Source organism: Astyanax mexicanus, chromosome 7 (assembly GCF_023375975.1).
Source record: "Astyanax mexicanus isolate ESR-SI-001 chromosome 7, AstMex3_surface, whole genome shotgun sequence".
Lineage (NCBI taxonomy): Eukaryota > Metazoa > Chordata > Actinopteri > Characiformes > Acestrorhamphidae > Astyanax > Astyanax mexicanus.
Window position 1 is genome coordinate 22033683 of NC_064414.1, and position 17924 is coordinate 22051606.

At 41.8% G+C, this 17924-nt stretch overlaps 1 protein-coding gene across 1 annotated transcript in view; it reads right to left on the reverse strand.

Moving 5' to 3' along the window:
* camkmt (calmodulin-lysine N-methyltransferase) overlaps positions 1–17924 on the reverse strand; it is a 203728-nt gene that overhangs the window by 51247 nt on the left and 134557 nt on the right. The window contains exons 5-7 of the mRNA XM_022684963.2: positions 17652–17706; positions 12236–12299; positions 2586–2652 (exon numbers count right to left, since the gene is read on the reverse strand). Coding sequence (XP_022540684.2) covers positions 2586–2652; positions 12236–12299; positions 17652–17706 — 186 coding nt within the window. The remainder of the gene's footprint in view (positions 1–2585; positions 2653–12235; positions 12300–17651; positions 17707–17924) is intronic.

A 17924-nucleotide genomic window follows, 5' to 3' on the forward strand; every position in this document is an offset into this window, starting at 1 on the left:
TGGGTGTGTGTGTGTGTGTGTGTGTGTTTTCATGATGGAGGCCTCAATCATGGAAAGAGGCTCATCATTCTGTAGGGATTGGACTGGGGTGAATCTAACTCTCAACCATGGAGGCTGATACTTGGTTACAGAGGTAGACAGGATCAGGGCAGTTACTTGAAGTCATGTGACCAGACGGACTATTACAGTGAAATGCCACATGTCACGGAACAGGAAGTTATATTGTGTCCCATAACTTTTGTCACTTACCTGTAGGACATGCTTGTGGGGCCTTCAGTATTGAATGTGGATGTTTTTTTGTTTTTTTTTTTACAGACAATTCATGTCAGACATTGCTGGTTATGATCATTATCCCAACCAACTGCACCGCCCACTGTGGGTGGTAATGCCTATTCTATGATGCATTTCCTGTTCACACTTGACACACGACTTTGGAAATGGAATGTCTCATCCATCCCACTATCAGGCCTTACTCAAAATCTCATGATGCATGTACTAATTCTCTTCACAGTGTGCCAGTAGTCATTCCCTTTAAGAGCTAGATGCACTCTTAATTGGTGCATTTTTATCTTAGCTTTGACAGAGAATGAGTGAGGATGAGTACCATTTTAAATTCTCAAACTGCAGAATCCCTATATCTGCTATATGAAGCTACAGTTTTTAAGTCTGTATACTGAACATATATATAATAGAAAATAAATAGAAAAAAAACATAACTAGTAATAACTTATAGTTACTGTGCACATTTTTAAGTATGTTTTATAGTTATAGTTGGTTTTATAGTAGCTGGTGATCCAGACTGGTTACGCGGCTGACTGTTGACTGTTGTCTAGGTTCATTTCAGTCAGTCAGTGGCGCACCTGTGTTTCCAGCTGCCAAGATAGCAACAGGCCAGAAATTTACCTGAACCCACCTCACTTCCAGACCACCGTACCCATCAGTGTAGATATATTCCTAAACTCCAACGCTATTTTATGATGCGTGCACGAGGCGTGAAAATAGAGTGTTGATGGGGTGTAAGATAGCAAAGAGCATCGTGCCTTGTGTAGGGTGCATGATAGGGCTCACTGACACTTGATATACAGTGCCTTGCAAAAGTGTTCGGCCCCCTTGAACTTTTCAAACGTTTGTCACATTTCAGGCTTCAAACATAAAGATATGAAATTGTATTTTTTTGTGAAGAATTAACAACAAGTGGGACATTTATTGGATATTTTAACCTTTTTTTTTTTATAAAAAACTGAAAAGTTGGGCATGCAATATTATTCGGCCCACTTGCCTTAATACTTTCTATCACCACCTTTTGCTGCGATTACAGCTGCAAGTCACTTGGGGTGTGTCTTTATCAGTTTTGCACATTGAGAGACTGAAATTTTTGCCCATTCTTCCTTGCAAAACAGATGGAGCTCAGTGAGGTTGGAAGGAGAGCGCTTGTGAACAGCAGTTTTCAGCTCTTTCCACAGATTCTCGATTGGAATTACGTCTGGACTTTGACTTGGCCATTCTAACAACTGGATACGTTTATTTATGAACAATTCCATTGTAGATTTTGCTTTATGTGTTGGATCATTGTCTTGTTGGAAGATAAACCTCTGTCCCACTCTGAGGTATTTTGCAGACTCCAACAGGTTTTCTTCCAGAATGATCCTCCTGTATTTGGCTCCATACATCCTCCCATTAATTTTAACCATCTTCCCAAATCTGTCCCTGCTGAAGAAAAGTAGGCCCAAGCCATGATGCTGCCACTACCATGTTTCACTTTGGGGATGGTGTGTTCAGGGTGATGACAAGAGTTTCTTTTCAGCCACACAAAGCACTTTGTATTTAAGCCAAAAAGTTCAACTTTGGTCTCATCTGACCAGAGCACCTTCTTCCACATGCTTACTGTACAAACAGAACTTCTTATGTCTTTCTTTCAACAGTGGCTTTCTTTCTGCAACTCTTGCATAAAGGCCAGATTTGTGCAGTGTACGACTGACTGTTGTCCTATGGACAGAGTCTCCCACCTCAGCTGTAGATCTCTGCAGTTCATCCAGAGTGATCATCGGCCTCTTGGCTGCATCTCTGATCAGTCTTCTCCTTGTTTGAGCTGAAAGTTTAGAGGGACGGCCGGATCTTGGTATATTTGCAGTGGTCTGATACTCCTTCCATTTCAATATGATCGCTTGCACAGAGCTTCATGAGATGTTTAAAGCTTGGGAAATCTTTTTGTATCCAAATCCGGCATTAAAATCATTTAAAAATCCTCACTGAACTTCTGGCGTGAGTTTGCTGCACTGAAAGTAAAGGAGCAGAATAATATTGCACACACCTCATTTCAGTTTTTTATTTCTAAAAAAAAAGTTTAAAATATCCAATACATTTCGTTCTACTTGTTGTAAATTCTTCAATAAAAATTACAATTTCATATCTTTATGTTTGAAGCCTGAAATGTGGCAAAAGGCACTGTATCCGTGGGCAAGTCTACTGCTATAAGTGCATATAAAACAATTCAAAAAATATTATCAACTAATATAGCATATGATACTGATAACAGTGTAGAATTCATCTAGGGCCTAGGTGTTATTCACCATTATAAAGCTCACCTGCTGGACACATCGGTGGAGCCAAAGAAACCGGCTCGTCTGTTCTTCTCAATAACCCCGCGAACGTCTGAGACAGGTGTCAAGGCAAATGCTGTTATCAATACCAGTTACACACTTGTATCTATTACCATACACACTTATGTATTCTATTATATGCAGTCATGCTGTGGCCCTCTAATACTGCCCTTTTTCAACGAGATCCACCGGTTCAAGAACCGTGTCCGAGTCAAGTCAAGAGGCTTTTATTGCCATTTCATTGCACTGAGTCTAAGTACACAGTGCAATGAAATCACCTTCCGCCGGAAACAAACAGCACAATATAGACAGCATAAAGTGCAAACTTGCGACAAGTTGTGCAACATAGATTTAGAACACTAGAAAAAAAATACAATCAATACAGCAGACATAAAACTATTTAACAGACAGGAGATTGCAAGATACTGAGAAGTTACTGAGGTAGTTAGTGGTCAGTAGTAATCTTCAGGATCAGTGAGATTTCCTTAATTATGTATGATTAAGATCATGTATGAACTCATGAACTCAGTATATACTAGTGCATCCAAAAAATATCATTAAACATCATTGAAAAGTAACTTTAGTTCAGTAATTCAGTTCAAATTGTGAAGTTTATATATTATATAGACGTATTACACACAGAATGATCTATTTTAAGCGATTATTTCTTTTATCGTTGATGTTTATGGCTTACAGCCAATAAAAATCTAAAAAGTAGGCTCTAAGAAAATTTGGATATTGTATAAGACCAATTGGTACTTGTGGCAGTGTGGGCAGTGTGCCAAGTCCTGCTGGAAAATGAAATCCGCATCTCCATAAAAGTTATCAGCAGAGAGAAGCATGAAGTGCTGTTAGATTTTCTGGGAGAACATTGCAACACCACACCACTGTAAAACCTGTCATTTTAGTGTGGGAGGTTTCATGGCTAAATTGGAGCAGCCTGGTGGCCAATCTTCATTAATTGCACATTGCACCAGTAAGAGCAGTGTGTGAAGGTTCAATTAGCAGGGTAAGAGCAGAGTTTTGCTCAAAAGATTGCAAAGCACACAACATTATGCATGACATACCAGAGTTCAAAAGAGGTCAAATTGTCAGCATACCACCAAGAAGGACGAACCACATCCAACAGGATTAACTGTGGACGCTGTAAGAGGAAGCTGTCTGAAAGAACCAAAAAAACATAAAACCACAGCTGCCCAAATCACGGCAGAATTCAATGTGCACCTCAACTCTCCTGTTTCCAACCTGAACTGTCCGTCAGGACAATAAATTATTGTGGTCTAAAACCAGGTGTTTCAGTTTCTTTGTCCAACCCCTGTAAACTGACAACAACAATAGGAACCACCACTCCTCAAAATGCCGTTCTTTCATCACAAATGACGTCAAGCCATGCCTAACCTACATATCACCATCCCTTCATCATTATCCCCTCCCTTTTACCACTCTCACATCCTCGGATTACCAGCGAGAGCAAAACCAACTCATGCAAAGCTTCCCCACAGACAATCAATAAGAAGGCTTTTAACCTGTAGCCACTGCTCCCAATGAGCCTCCACCCAGCGCTCTCAACAGCAGGATTGATGGCAGCCCAGCTATTAATAGACCGGACCTCCGTTTTAAGCTAATTCAATTAGGATTTCTCCCTCTTCTGCTCCTCTGCTCCTGCCTGCTGCCGCCTCTCTACACCAAACGGGCGCGGCAAATCCAATCTATAGCGCGGGCGGGCGGGTGGCTTGGAGGCTCTGAGCGGCGCTGATGGAGGACAGCAGGGCGAGCGAGAGGCTGGGGAAGTGTGTCACACGGGTGCGATCAGCCGCTAAGGAGATAGAGCAGAGCTTAGAGTGTAATCTCATCAGGAGAAGCCCACTGGGGGAGAGGTCAGACATGCTGTGTATCACATCGCCATCCACTCACACACACATGCATTCACATACACACACACACTCACACACACTCACACACACACACACACAGACAGACATGTACACGCTGTTCATTCAAGCCCCATGCCAGGGTGTGATAATTGTGTGGAACTTTATGATTTAACTATAAAATTTTAATAGACTCAAAGAATGAATTATCAGTTCAAACTGACAGCTCACAAAAGAGTGAGAGGGTGGTCTGACTGGTACGGACAGGTCTGGAGAGTCGGGCTATGGACTATGGTGGTTCGACAACTCTTTAGAAGATCTTCAGAATTTAGGATTAGGTCTTTAAATGTGTTTGTGAAGGAGAGAGAGTTTCTTTATATTTATCTTACAGTCATGTCTGTCTTCTGGCAGCCAGGAAATGTGTAAAAAAATTGTATTTATTAATATTTATTAATTATTATTGTAAAATGAATGTATTTCACACAAACACTAAAAAGATTAGTTTAGTTAATTGATAGATTAGTCAATAGGTCAATAGATTTATCAACAGATCATATCCCTGATAGGTCATGTTGTGTCTGTTCTACATATATATTTTCTATTATTAAGAGCTTTAATGAGTAGTATTAGCTAAATACTTATTAGATACATCATTTAGATTTTTTTTTTTTTTTTTTACATTATTTACATTGGGATGCACATTTTGGGCATTTCTTTTAGCTTCTGGTGTGCATGACTTGGGTACTGAAACACTGTAACACAGATTTAGCCAAATTATAACCAATTAGTAACAAACATCTACAAAAGAACAGTTACTAAAATCCTACACAGACAACAATTACATAAGTGTGCTTCTATACTGATTAGTACATCTGGCCCTTGAAACGGCCTGGCTCAAACAGACCTAAGGGCCGATGCTCTCACCATGAGCTTGTAGTAGTGAAACCCGAACTTTCCAAGTCCAAGTACAACTCAATCAAAAACACACTTCCCTCCAAAAGAATTGGAACAGTGAGGCCAATCATTAAAATAAGACATTAAAATATAAGACAAAATATCTACATTGTAGCTTTAACAGCAGCCTCTTTCAGTTGGTGTTTGTTTGTGGGGGGTTACTCCCTTCAGTCTCCACTTCAGCAGGTAAAATTAATTTTCTATAGGCATTAAGTTTGGAGATTGACTAGGTCAGTCTGAAACTCTTCACTTCTTGTGATCTGACAATCAGTTTGGTTCCATCTTTGGTAAAACAGACATACAAAATGTTTCTCTAGACTTCTAAGTTTATTGTACAGTGCCTTGCAAAAATATTCGGCCCCCTTGAACTTTTCAACCTTTTGCCACAAGAGACCCATGATCACTCTGGATGAACTGCAGAGATCTACAGCTGAAGTGGAAGACTCTGTCCATAGGACAACAATCAGTCATGCACTGCACAAATCTGGAGTTTATGGAAGAGTGGCAAGAAGAAAACCATTTCTCAAAGATATCCATAAAAAAGTCTTGTTTAAAGTTTGCCACAAGCCACCTGGGAGACACACCAAACGTGGAAGAAGGTGCTCGGTCGGATGAAACCAAAATCGAAAATTTGGTCACAATGAAAAACGTTATGTTTGCTGTAAAAGCAACACAGCTCATCACCCTGAACACATCATCCCCACTGTCAAACATGATGGTGGCAGCATCATGGTTTGGGTCTGCTTTTCTTCAGCAGGACAGGGAAGACCTGAGACTGGGGCGGAGATTTATCTTCCAACAAGACAATGATCTAAAACATGAAGCAAAATCTACAATGAAATGATTCACAAATAAATGTATCCAGGTGTTAGAATGGCCAAGTCAAAGTCCAGATCTGAATCCAATGGAGAATCTATGGAAAGAGCTGAAAACTGCTGTTCACAAACTCTCTCCATCCAACCTCACTGAGCTCCAGCTGTTGTGCAAGAAAGAATGGGCAAAAATCTCAGTCTCTTGATGTGAAAAAATGATAGAGATAGACAAACCCCAAGAGACTTGCAGCTGTAATCACAGCAAAAGGTGGAGCTACAAAGTATAAATGCAAGGGGGCCGAATAATATTGCACGGCCCACTTTTCAGTTTTTTATGACTACAAAAAGTTCAAAATATCCAATAAATTTCATTCCGCTTCACGATTTTGTCCCACTTATTGTTGATTCTTCACAAAAATAATACAATTTCATATTTCAAATAGTTTGAAGCCTGAAATTTGGCAAAAGTTTGAAAAGTTCAAGAGGGCTGAATACTTTTGCAAGGCACTGTACATAAACAAGGGTATGGACCCTATCCCAGAAGAAACTATGAAAGGCCAAGCCATGAAATTACCTCCACTGTGTTGCTCACAGATGAGCTGGTATGTTTGGGATCATGAACAGATCCTTTTATCTCCAAATTTTAACATTTCTAACCCAAACGTTTCTGTCTACAGCCAAAATTAAGGGATTGGACACACTGTTCCAATACTATAGTCTGTAAGAAAATCAGCAGCATCTCCCCTAAGCTTCTACACTGCAGTAACTGCCTTACCTGTTAAAAGATGAGTAGACTGATTACACACACACAGCAAGATTTCTGACAGCTTGTTACCACCTGAGACGACCAGCGAAGCAAATCATGAATCATTATTGATTATTACTTATGGTCCACTTTCCTCAATTATTACAGATAATCATTTTCAATTTCATTTTACATTTCTAGTGAAAGGCTGAGAGATAGAGAGGCAGAGAAAGGTACAGAGAAAAAGTGATATGGAGAAAAGAAAAAGAGCGAAAGCGCATGAGAAAAGGAAAAACAGTTTCTCTCTGCTTAATATGTGACTATATTACCAGAAGAGGGGCAGTGAGCACCACCTGCACCCCGATCACCCACCTCATAAAATTACTTTTAAACCCCACTCACTGTCTGTACAACCACTGTAAATACACTTAAAACTTAAAAGAATATAAATATTAGATGTAAAATAAGCATCAGCTATAAATGATTGAAATGTGTTTTAGAGGTTTTTTTGGAGGAGCCTGTTTTATGCTGCTTTCCATTTACTTTGGAAGCTGGATGTTGGAGCTGGGATTGACATTACACCACCTACACTGTATAGCAGGGGTGTCCAAACTTTTTTTGTTTGGGGGCCAGAAGGAGAAATATATTTGAAGTCATGGGCCACAGACTCTGTAATAAAACAAATAATGAAATAAACCACTTTAAATAATACTTTTTTTCCTGATTATTTCATTTACACACCATTTTACTTGACTTACTATCTTTATCTTTGACAGTGTTGTGTAAACTAAGATTTTTCGAATTGATGTTTAATTTCATTATGTCTCTTAATATAAAACTCCTTAATTACGGCAACTTTTAGACTCTTTTCCCCGTTTTTCTGCACTAGAAATGCGCACTCTCCGCTTTTAGACTCTTTGGCACGATTTTCTGCGCTAGAAATGCGCACTCTCTCCGCTTTTAGACTCTTTTGCCCCATTTTTCTGCGCTAGAAATGTGCACCCTCTCCGCTTTTAGACTCTTTGGCCCGAATTTCGAAACTAGAAATGTGCACCCTCTTCGCTTTTAGACTCTTTGGCCCGTTTTTCTGCGCTAGAAATGCGCACCCTCTTCGCTTTTAGACTCTTTGGCCCGATTTTCTGCGCTAGAAATGCGCACCCTCTCCGCTTTTAGACTCTTTGGCCCGATTTTCTGCGCTAGAAATGCGCACCCTCTCCGACTCTTTGGCCCGTTTCTGACACCTAGCGTTCAAACTTTGAATCTCACATTATAAAAACCTGCTTAACAGCGGGCCAACTTTCATTCTATTTCTAAAATACCTCTCCAAAAAAGGAAACGGGCCGCAAATGGCCCGCGGGCCGTAGTTTGGACACCCCTGCTGTACAGTATTACAAAAACTATCATATTTTTCGCACTATAAGGCGCACCAGATTATAAGGCGCACCAGATTATAAGGCGCACTATTAACAAACGTCTATTTTCTGGTCTATTATAAGGTGCATTTTAAGCAGCACTTGTTAAGAACAGGGGTGTCGCCATGTTTTCCTTCTAATTTAGCAGGTCTCGCCGCTGGGGGGCCTATCTGCCGCACTACACTGAGGAACCCTAAATGTTCCAGTAAACCAGGGCGATATTAGCTACCGGTTCATCCCACATTACTTGTTTTATCATGGTAAACACGCAGACTACAGTCCGATATACTCGCCTCTGAACAGCCAAATGACTAGCACGGTTAGTAGGCAATGCTAATACTGCTCCAGCAGTGCTAGCCGGGGTTAACAGCAGACATACTATTTTGCTGCTATGAACAGTTTCAAGAGAGTAATGAACAGTTTTCAGGAGAGAAATCTGTGTAGATTAACATCCAGCATTTGTCTGACTTTAAGAACTAGTCTCGTCTCTGCGGCGGCAAGATCTGCTGAATTAGAAGGGAAACATGGCGACCCCCCTGTTCCTAAAAATGTCCCCCTTAAAATGCATCTCATAATCCGGTGACCATTGTGATTGAAAATCAACCCTTGTGCCAGAAAACAGACATTTATCGATAGTGTGCCTCTGGTGCGCCCTATAGTACAAAAAATACTGTAATGTGTTAAATAATAAAGCAATACTGACATCACTGCTTGTGAGGACGTTCCAACTGAAATTTCCTACTTGGCAGTAGAAAATCTTGACATCCAAGCTCAAATGGAATGCAGCAATATTTAAACCTCAGTTATTGAATATGTGTTCCTCTTGATTGTTTGTGTGAGTAGTATAATTATAATAAAATCGAAAGAGCTTTCTGAGGCCTTTAGAAAGAAGGTTGTATATGTATGTCTTGGATGTCTTGGAAGGGATTTAAAGGTGCTTTCACACCTGAATGTCCGGACCAAGATTCATGTGTTTGCTACATTGTATATATTTGGTCCGCTTACTTTTGTTTTTACACAAAATACCAAATATCACCAAATACCTTTGTGTGATACTCCTACATCCTTTCGTCATCACTTACGTATCAATGCGTTTTCCTTGACTTGACGCTGATTGGTTTTAGAAGGACATGCGTCTGACGTTGGCGTGTTGACAACTCAGCGGGTGGTTCATTTGTCGGGAAGCCTTTCCAGGATAAGTATAAAACGAACAGAACTGATTCATTTCGTCTCCATAGTAGTGCTGCTATTGTGGTTTTTATACCAACAGCAGCAGAAACTTCAGGCACAGTACTCTAGGTTAGTTCAAATTCACCAAACGAGCGTGCTTGTCCTGAAGCAGCTGTATCCACGGCTCATTTTTCCTGCTTTTCCAGTTATTTTGAGAGGGTACTGACTGCAGCCTGCAGGAAGGCGGGGTTGGACGTCCAGTGTGTCTAGCTCCGCCCACTTTGTTAGCGTCATGCTACCCAGTCCCACCCACTTTGTCAGCATCATGTCTTAGCTCCGCCTATGAACGGTAGTTAACAATGTACAGGGCAGTAAGTGGACTTTAAATATAATGTGCCGCGTCGTCCGGCTTTAATACTGTGTATACACTACAAGCTTGCGAGACTGACAAGGCGTGGCGTGGACAAAGTGGGTGGGACTGGAAGCGCTGGACGTCCAACTCCGCCTTCCCGGAGGCTGCAGTCAATAGTAGTTGGTTATTTTTCTTCTTCTGCTGCCGTTGTTGAGGAACGCCTGCTCAGCTTCCTGTAATTGGTCCGAAAGTTCTAACCATCCAGAAAAGTGCTTTCACACTGCAGGCGAACCGGACCATGGTTCAGAAGATCCGGACCGAGACCACCTCTCTTGGTCGGACAAAAATCTGGTCCTTTGGTCTGGTCCATGGTTTGCGGCCCCTTTAACACCTGCTACTTTGGTTGGGACCAAACTGAAAAGTCCGAAAGTCCGGCCCAAACGAGGCAGGTGTGAAAGCACCCTAAAAGTAAATAGAAAAAACAATAAAAGATAGATAATAATAATAAAAGAAGATAAAGTCTGCCAGAGCATCTATAAAATAGCCAGAACATCTGAAACATGGGGTGTTCATAAGGTGTCACAGATTTGTTTGTTTTTTTCAACAATCTTGGAACTATGAAGATCTTTTCTTTCTTCCGCCATGAAAACTTAGTCAGACTTGATGTAACATCATCGCCCCTGGGTTCCAGCATGCCATTCAAGACTAAATGAGCTTCATCTCAGCGCCTCTCAGAGTCTCAGAGTCCAACGCAGTCAGCCCACGTCTGGAGGCTCCATATCATAACCCTGTATGCGAGAGGTGGGAAGCAGTTTAGAGTAATCATCTCATAAGCCCATTGTGTTCTAATAGAACTGTTCTGAACTCCTTCCTCCCCTGGATTTCTTCCTTTTGAAAAACCTATACAGTGTACATACAGGAATGTTATTTTTATTCTCCAGGGACAAGCGGCCTTGTTCTGGCTCCAATCACATCATCAGATCTATCAGTGCTCTATTATGGCAGAAACATCTCTCGCACAAAGCGCCGCCAATTAATGCTCTATCAACCCACCGGCAGCCTTTTCACTCTCTATAAGAGGAAATGGCTTCGGCACGGACTCTGACTGTTGCGAGCGTGTCCTCTCTGATTATCCGTTCTCGGCACCCTTCCCCTCCATTTGCACTTCTTTCTTTTAAACAAATCTCTGCTCTCAATGGAGAATTGTGTGCGTTTTTGTGTCACCGCCATTGTTCGGCGGGCGCTGAGATTCAATAAAGGCCCATTGTCGTCTCAGCGGCGGCTGTTGTGCTAACGAACGCGGGCGCTGTAATTTTACCGTATTTGCCGTCATCTCTGTTGCTGCTGTTTTTTCCGGCTTTTGTGTGTGCCGGGCGGTTTGAGCTGTCGGGAGGAGACGGGTGCACTCCAGGAGGAGGAGGAAAAGAAGGAGAGAGGAGGAAGAGGAAGAGGAGAAGGGAGAAAAACAGAAGGAGAAAAGGAAGAGATGACGAAGAAGAGAAGAAGAAAGTGAAAAGAAGATAAGAAAGTGGCTATTTCGTCTATTACTTTACTGAAATATGAACCTAATAATGAATAGACAGAGAGAAAAAGAGAGAGACGTTAGTGTTGCTCTTTGTTTTCCAAACTGCTCAGTGTTCTCCACCTCCTGAACTCCCCCAGGTTTATTATTGTGTTTGTGAGTCTCAAGATGATTGTTTTGTCTGAGTTAAAGTTGTTTATTTAAATCTTAGTTAGAGTTTAGGAAATACAGTCTAAAACTAGCTAGAATGCTAACTGTGGTACATTCACTAATTTGACTTAAATGTATTAAAAAAAATTAAATAATAAAATAAAGAACAAAAAAAGAAATTAAGAAAAATGAGAGAATAAAAGAATGGGAGGACAATTAGAGATTAGTGAGAGAATGAGAGAAAAAGAAGGAGAAAGAGAAGATAGATAAAGATAGATAGGGAGAAAGAGAGTGAGGAAAAGATGCCAAAAATATAGAATGAGAGAAAGAGAAGGAAAGATTGAGAGATTGAGAGAGAGAGAGAGAGATTGTATGTTAATAATAAGTTAATGATTCTGTTTGTAGGAATGAAATGAGGAACCCTTTAAGGATGAGTGTGTTGTGTGCATGCAGTGTGTGTGTGTGTGTGTGTGTGTGTATGTGTGTGGACTGTGATGGCAGCCACACACACTCTAAAAACACACAGTGCCAGCCAACAATGCTCCTGTATTTTTTGGTAAAACTGCAAATGATATCAGAAAATTGAAACAAACACACTCAAAGACACAAAAAGAGACACACACACACACACAGCAGTTGTAGGATACTCTGGATGGCCTTCTCATTCCCATCAGATAGCAGCACTTCCTTCACATCAGCAGAAACCGCAATCTGTGAGAAAAGAGGAAAAAAAAAAGAAAGTGAGAGAGAGAGAAATAAAAAACACACTCGCATAAAAAAACACAAAAACAAAACAACCGCTTTATAGGCAAACACACACACACTCAAACACACACACACTCAAACACACACACCTCTCGGAATTTTAAAACCCCACTCCACACAGAGACCACCGTCCCTCACACTCACTCTATCTCTCTCTTTCATTCTTTCTTTCTTTCTTTCTCCCACCCGCCTTCTTTCTCCCTCTCTGTCTCTGTCTCTTATCCCTCCCCTTCTGTCTCTCGGACCGTTTTTTCATTTTACGTCTGCATTATTTTAATCATTCAATCAAATCAGTCAATACTTTTATCATTCCCGGTGGCTGGGAGCCCTCTATCTTGCTATCACTCTGTTGGGTAATTGCATTGTGACAGGGGATGATGGCGAGCGCCGAGCCTTTCATTTGCGGCGCAGCATTTATCAGGCGGGGCCATCGCGCTCCGCTGTCACTCCGCACTCGGCTCGCCAGGCCTGCCTGATGCCCTTCATATAACTTTGTACGCCGCTGCCTCTGCTCTTTTTTTTTTTCTGCGCTCGCACTCTTTCCCCTGCCTTTTGTCACCGTGTTTTTTCCCCTCTCTTTCTTTGGTACGGGCTTTTTTTTTTTTTTTTTTCGAGTGGTCGTCTTTATCGGAGGGGTGTGTGTTGCCGTTGTTTTGAAGAGGGAGTGTGGGCAGAGGTGGGCTCAGAAGGACTGGATGTGTGTATGTGTGTGTGAATGTGTGTGTGTGTGTGTGTGCATCTAAGATAGAACTTTTTTTTCTTTCCTTTTACACAAAGGAGAAGTGGTATGTCAAAACAAATCTACTGCATATACTACTGCATTCGTTTTGTGGACTGGTCTTACATACATATCATCACTGTCGGACAAAATCCTCTCCAAATCCACTTTTGGTTGAAGTCATTTTGGAGCATTTTTATTGGTCTATTCATAGTTACATTTTAATGCCCTGTAAAGAACAAATGCTAAATTGTCTAATAATGTTGGCACCCCTAAAATCTTAAAAAAAAAATGTTATACACATGTTTATTTCCTTTGTGTGTATTGGAACACCACCAAAATGCAGAGGAAAAAAAAGGCGAGAAAATGATTGGCACATTTTCAAAATTTTGGGTAAACAACTTTGTTCTTTCGTTTAAATTCACCTGTGGCAAGTAACAGGTAAAAATCACAAGTAAAAACAGATAAAAAAAAAGAGAGAAGTTGACTTAATCCTTGCATTGTGTGTCTGTGTGTCACAGTAAGCATGGAGAACAAAAAGTGGAGAACAGGACTAAACAAAAATTGTGGCCAATATTAAATACAAATCTCAAGTTTACGAATATATCTCTGCAGAGATATTGATGTTCATTTATCAATGGTGCACACCATAATCAAGAAGTTCACACTGTAGCTAATCTCCCTGGACATAGACAGAAGAGAAAAAATCATGGTTGATGGTGGATAAGCAGCCCCAATCAAGTTTCAAAGAAATTCAAGCTGTCCTGCAGGCTCAGGGTGCATCAGCATCAGTGTGAACTATCACTATGTCAGCATGTGTACCAAATGAAACGCTATGGCAAGAGACCAAAGAAGATCCCACTGCTGACACAGAGACTAAAAAGAGCTCGTCATTTAGGCCTACAAATGACAGAACCTATCTGAATCAACTTTTAGTGGAAATCAGTGTAAAGGATTGTATTCCAAGTCATTTTGGAGCATTTTTATTGGTCCATTCATCATGAAATGCACAAGCTCCTGAGTGGCTTCCTGAGAGAGAAACATTTGAATTCTTCGGATCTTATACAGGGAAAATCTGCATGATCGAGTCAGATTTGCAACATGGCTGAGAACGATAACTGGTCATCCATTACTACTCCAAGGATTTGTGCTTCTGCCGATGGAGTGACCAGTGAGTTCTTATAACCTGTAGCACCACTGTGCGTTCCAAGCTATTTGGCGGTAATTGGAATTCACAAAATGAGGGGACAGAACTGTTTTCTTGAATTGCCATGCACTGAAGTCTGTCCCCACATTGTCCTCATTGTATTCAATGACAAGGGCTGTATTTTCAAAGGCGCCGTTCTGCTCAGTCACTTCTACCTGGTTCCATGTATTTGAGGGTGGCCACTGACATAAGTGCGAAATAGATAGGTGGAACGTGAAAGCGAGTGAGGCGGTTAAAGGAAAGGCGGTGGTGGGAAATAGAGAAATACTGCATCCATCTGTTTCCCCAGTAATTTGCTCTGCCTCTCTCTCTCTCTCTCTCTCTCTGATGCCCTTAGGATTGGTACCAGGTCAAAGGAGCGTGCAACAGCAGCTGGCCACATGGCTCCGGACCTGAGGGCATTAAAGCAGCCACCCGAGAGGAGCACGAGTGGCACTGCCAATGCCACATAACTACAGGGAGAGAAGAGTAACGATAGTAGAGGAATAGAGGGAGGATAGGAAAGGATAGAGTAGAGCAGATTAGGGTAGGGTAGGAATGAATAGGAATGGATAAGGGTTGAACTGGACAGGTTAGAAGAAGGTAGGGTCAAATATGGTGGGTAAGTAAGGAAAGAAGAGAGGAGAAAAGGAGAGGAGAAGATGGGAGAGCAATGGAGAGCAGAGGAAGGGATAGAGGAGAACAGAGGAGATGAGAGGAGGGGATAGGAAAAGAAAAAGTCAGGAAAGTAGATGACAGGTTAGGAGAGCAGCTGAGAGGAGATAGTTGGATAAGAGTGGAGAAAATAGGAAAGGAGCAGAGAAAGTAGGATAGGACAGAAGATGTGAGGGTATGAGAAGGGAGAAGGGGTTTGGATGGGATAGAATGGGAGAAGATAGAATAGGGGAGGAACCGGGAGGATAGGGAAGGACAGGAGTGGAATACAGAAGTGGGAAGGTAAAGAAGGTGGATAGGGATAGGACAGGGGACAGGTTAGATAAAGAGAGTGTAGGAGATGGGATGGGAGAGAATGGGAAAGGAGCAAATAGGAAAGGGTAGGAGAGAATATATAAAGACAAGTGAGGAGAGGAGAAGAGACAGAAAAGAAAAGGAGAAGAGAGAAAAAGGAACATGACAGGATAGACAAACATAAGAGACAGTTGGAATGAATTTGATGGGGTAGGAGAGCAGAATGATATAAGCGGGTATGGTAAAGGAGGGGAGATTATTGGATAGGATGGGATACAATAGGAAAAAGTAGGAGAAGATAGTCAAGGTCAAGAGTGGAGAGAAGAGGAGAACAGGGGAAAGGAGAAGAAAAGGAAAAAAGAAAAGGAAAAAAGAAAAGTATGAAGAAAGGAGAGGGGAAGGGTATGCAAACAGAGGAGACAGGTGGGTTGAATTTGATAGTAGAGGAGAGAATACAGGAGAAGGATATAAGAGGGTATGGTAGAAGAGGAGAAGAGAGGAGAAGAAAGAAGAGAGAAAAGGAGAGGAAAGAAGAGGAAAGAAGAGGAGAAGAGAGGAGAAGAAGGAATATGACATGATAGGAAAACAGAAGAGACAGTTGGAAAGAATTTGATAGTAGAGGAGAGGAGAAGGAGAAGGATATAAGAGGGTATGGTAGAAGAGGAGAAGAGAGGAGAAGAAAGAAGAGAGGAAAGGAGAGGAAAGAAGAGGAGAAGAGAGGAGCAGAAGGGATATGACAGAAAAGACAAACAGAGAAGACAGTTGGAATGAATTTGATGGGGTAGGAGAGGAGAAGCATATGGAGAGGAGAAGGAAGTGGGTATGGTAGGAAATAAGGGGTGTTTGTTGGATAGGATGGGACACGATAGGAAAAAGTAGGATAAGATAGGCAAGGTCAGGAGTGGAGAGAAGTGGAAAAAAGGAAAGGATAAGACAGTAGAGGAGAGGAGATGAGAGAAGAGGAGAGGGGAAGGGTATGCAAACAGAGGAGACAGGTGGATTGAATTTGATGGTAGAGGAGTGGAGTAAAGAGAAGTATATAATAAGGTATGATAGAAAAGATAATTAGATTATTGGATAGAATATGGCGGAACAGGTTAGGAAAGAGTAGGAGAAGAAAGGAGAAGGTAAGGGTGGAGTGGAGACAAAAGAGAGATGGGGAAAAGGGAAAAAGTAAAGATGGAAAAGATAAGAAAAGGAGAGGGGAGGAGAAGGAGAAGGGTATAAGAAGGTATGTTGGAAAGGAGAGGAGATTGTTGTGTATGACAGGATGGGTCAGGATAGGAAAGAGTAGGAGAAGATATAGGAATGTAGGCAACGTCAGGTGTGGAGATAAAGGGAAAGATGGAGAAAGGAGAAGAGGAAAAGTGGAGATGAAGAGATAGGAGATAAGAGAGGAGTGGAAAGAAAAGAAGAGGAAATGAGAATGAGAAGGATATAAGATGGGACAGGATAAGAAGGAGTAGGAGAAGATGGGAGAAGGTAGGCAAGGTCAGGAGTGGAGAGAAAAGGAGAGATGGAGAAAGGAGAAGAGGAAAAGAGGAGAGGATAAGACAGGAGAGGATAAGAGTGGGGAGAAGAGGAGAGAATAGAACAGGGATATGAAATTTTGGAGGACAAGAGGATAGAGGAGCAGCAGAGAGAAGGCAGGTGGATGGAGTAGGGTAACGGGAGAAAATAGGACAGAAAAAGAAGAGTAGGTTAGAAAAAAAAGGACAGGATTTTGAAAGAAAAGACAGAAGAACTCAGAAGAGGATAGTATAGAGAAGACGACAAGAGAGGATATAACAGGGCAGATGAGGAAAGTAGTAAGGGATAAGATAAACAATAAGCAACAATAGACAAAGGGAATAGAAGGGCAGGGAATACTTTTAAGGGACCCGTCTGGGGTCAGGTGGCTGAATAGTTGGCCAGAAACAGTCACAGGCAATGAAGGAGGTTTGGGGGGGGGGGCTGGGGGTGGAGGTTTTGCACAGGGGGCTGTGCAATGTCACAACACAAGCGTATTGAGTGGAGGAGATAGGAGATAAAGGCAGGCAGGTCTTATGAAGACGCAGCAGAAGATCGATCAGCTCTACAGCTTGTTCATCTGGAGGAGAGTCCATAGACCACCACTCATGACAACACACCGGCCCTCAGGATGTCCGTGTGTGCGTGTATATGTGTGTGTGTGTGTGTGTGCCTGCATGCCTACATGCATATGCATGTGCATGTGCATGCTTGAGTGTGCGAAAGCTCATGTGGAGTCAGTCCATTGGTCCACGGCCTGCTGGAGCGGAAATGCCCATGTATTAGAACTCATTTCATGTTGCTTACAATATGCCTGTGTTTGGGTATCCATGCTGAAATTGCCCATTTGCCTGTGATTGTGTTTTTGTGCGTGTGTGTGTGTGTGTGTGTGTGCATAAGCACATCTTTGACTTACCATGAGCCCAGCAAGACATGTCATCCCTCCACCCAACTCACATACAGAGAAACCCCTGTAAGAACGAGAGAGAGAGACACAAAGTGAGAGAGAGAGAGTGAGAGAGACAGAGAGTGAGAGAGACAGAGAGAGAGAGAGACATGTGGAGAGAGGGGGAAGAACTGCATGAATGTTGAGCGTGTACAATAACTCTAATTAACTGTGCATACCTTGTCTCTGTAGGGGATGTACCATTGATTGGAACGCAATTCCACTGGGCTCATTGATTTCAAC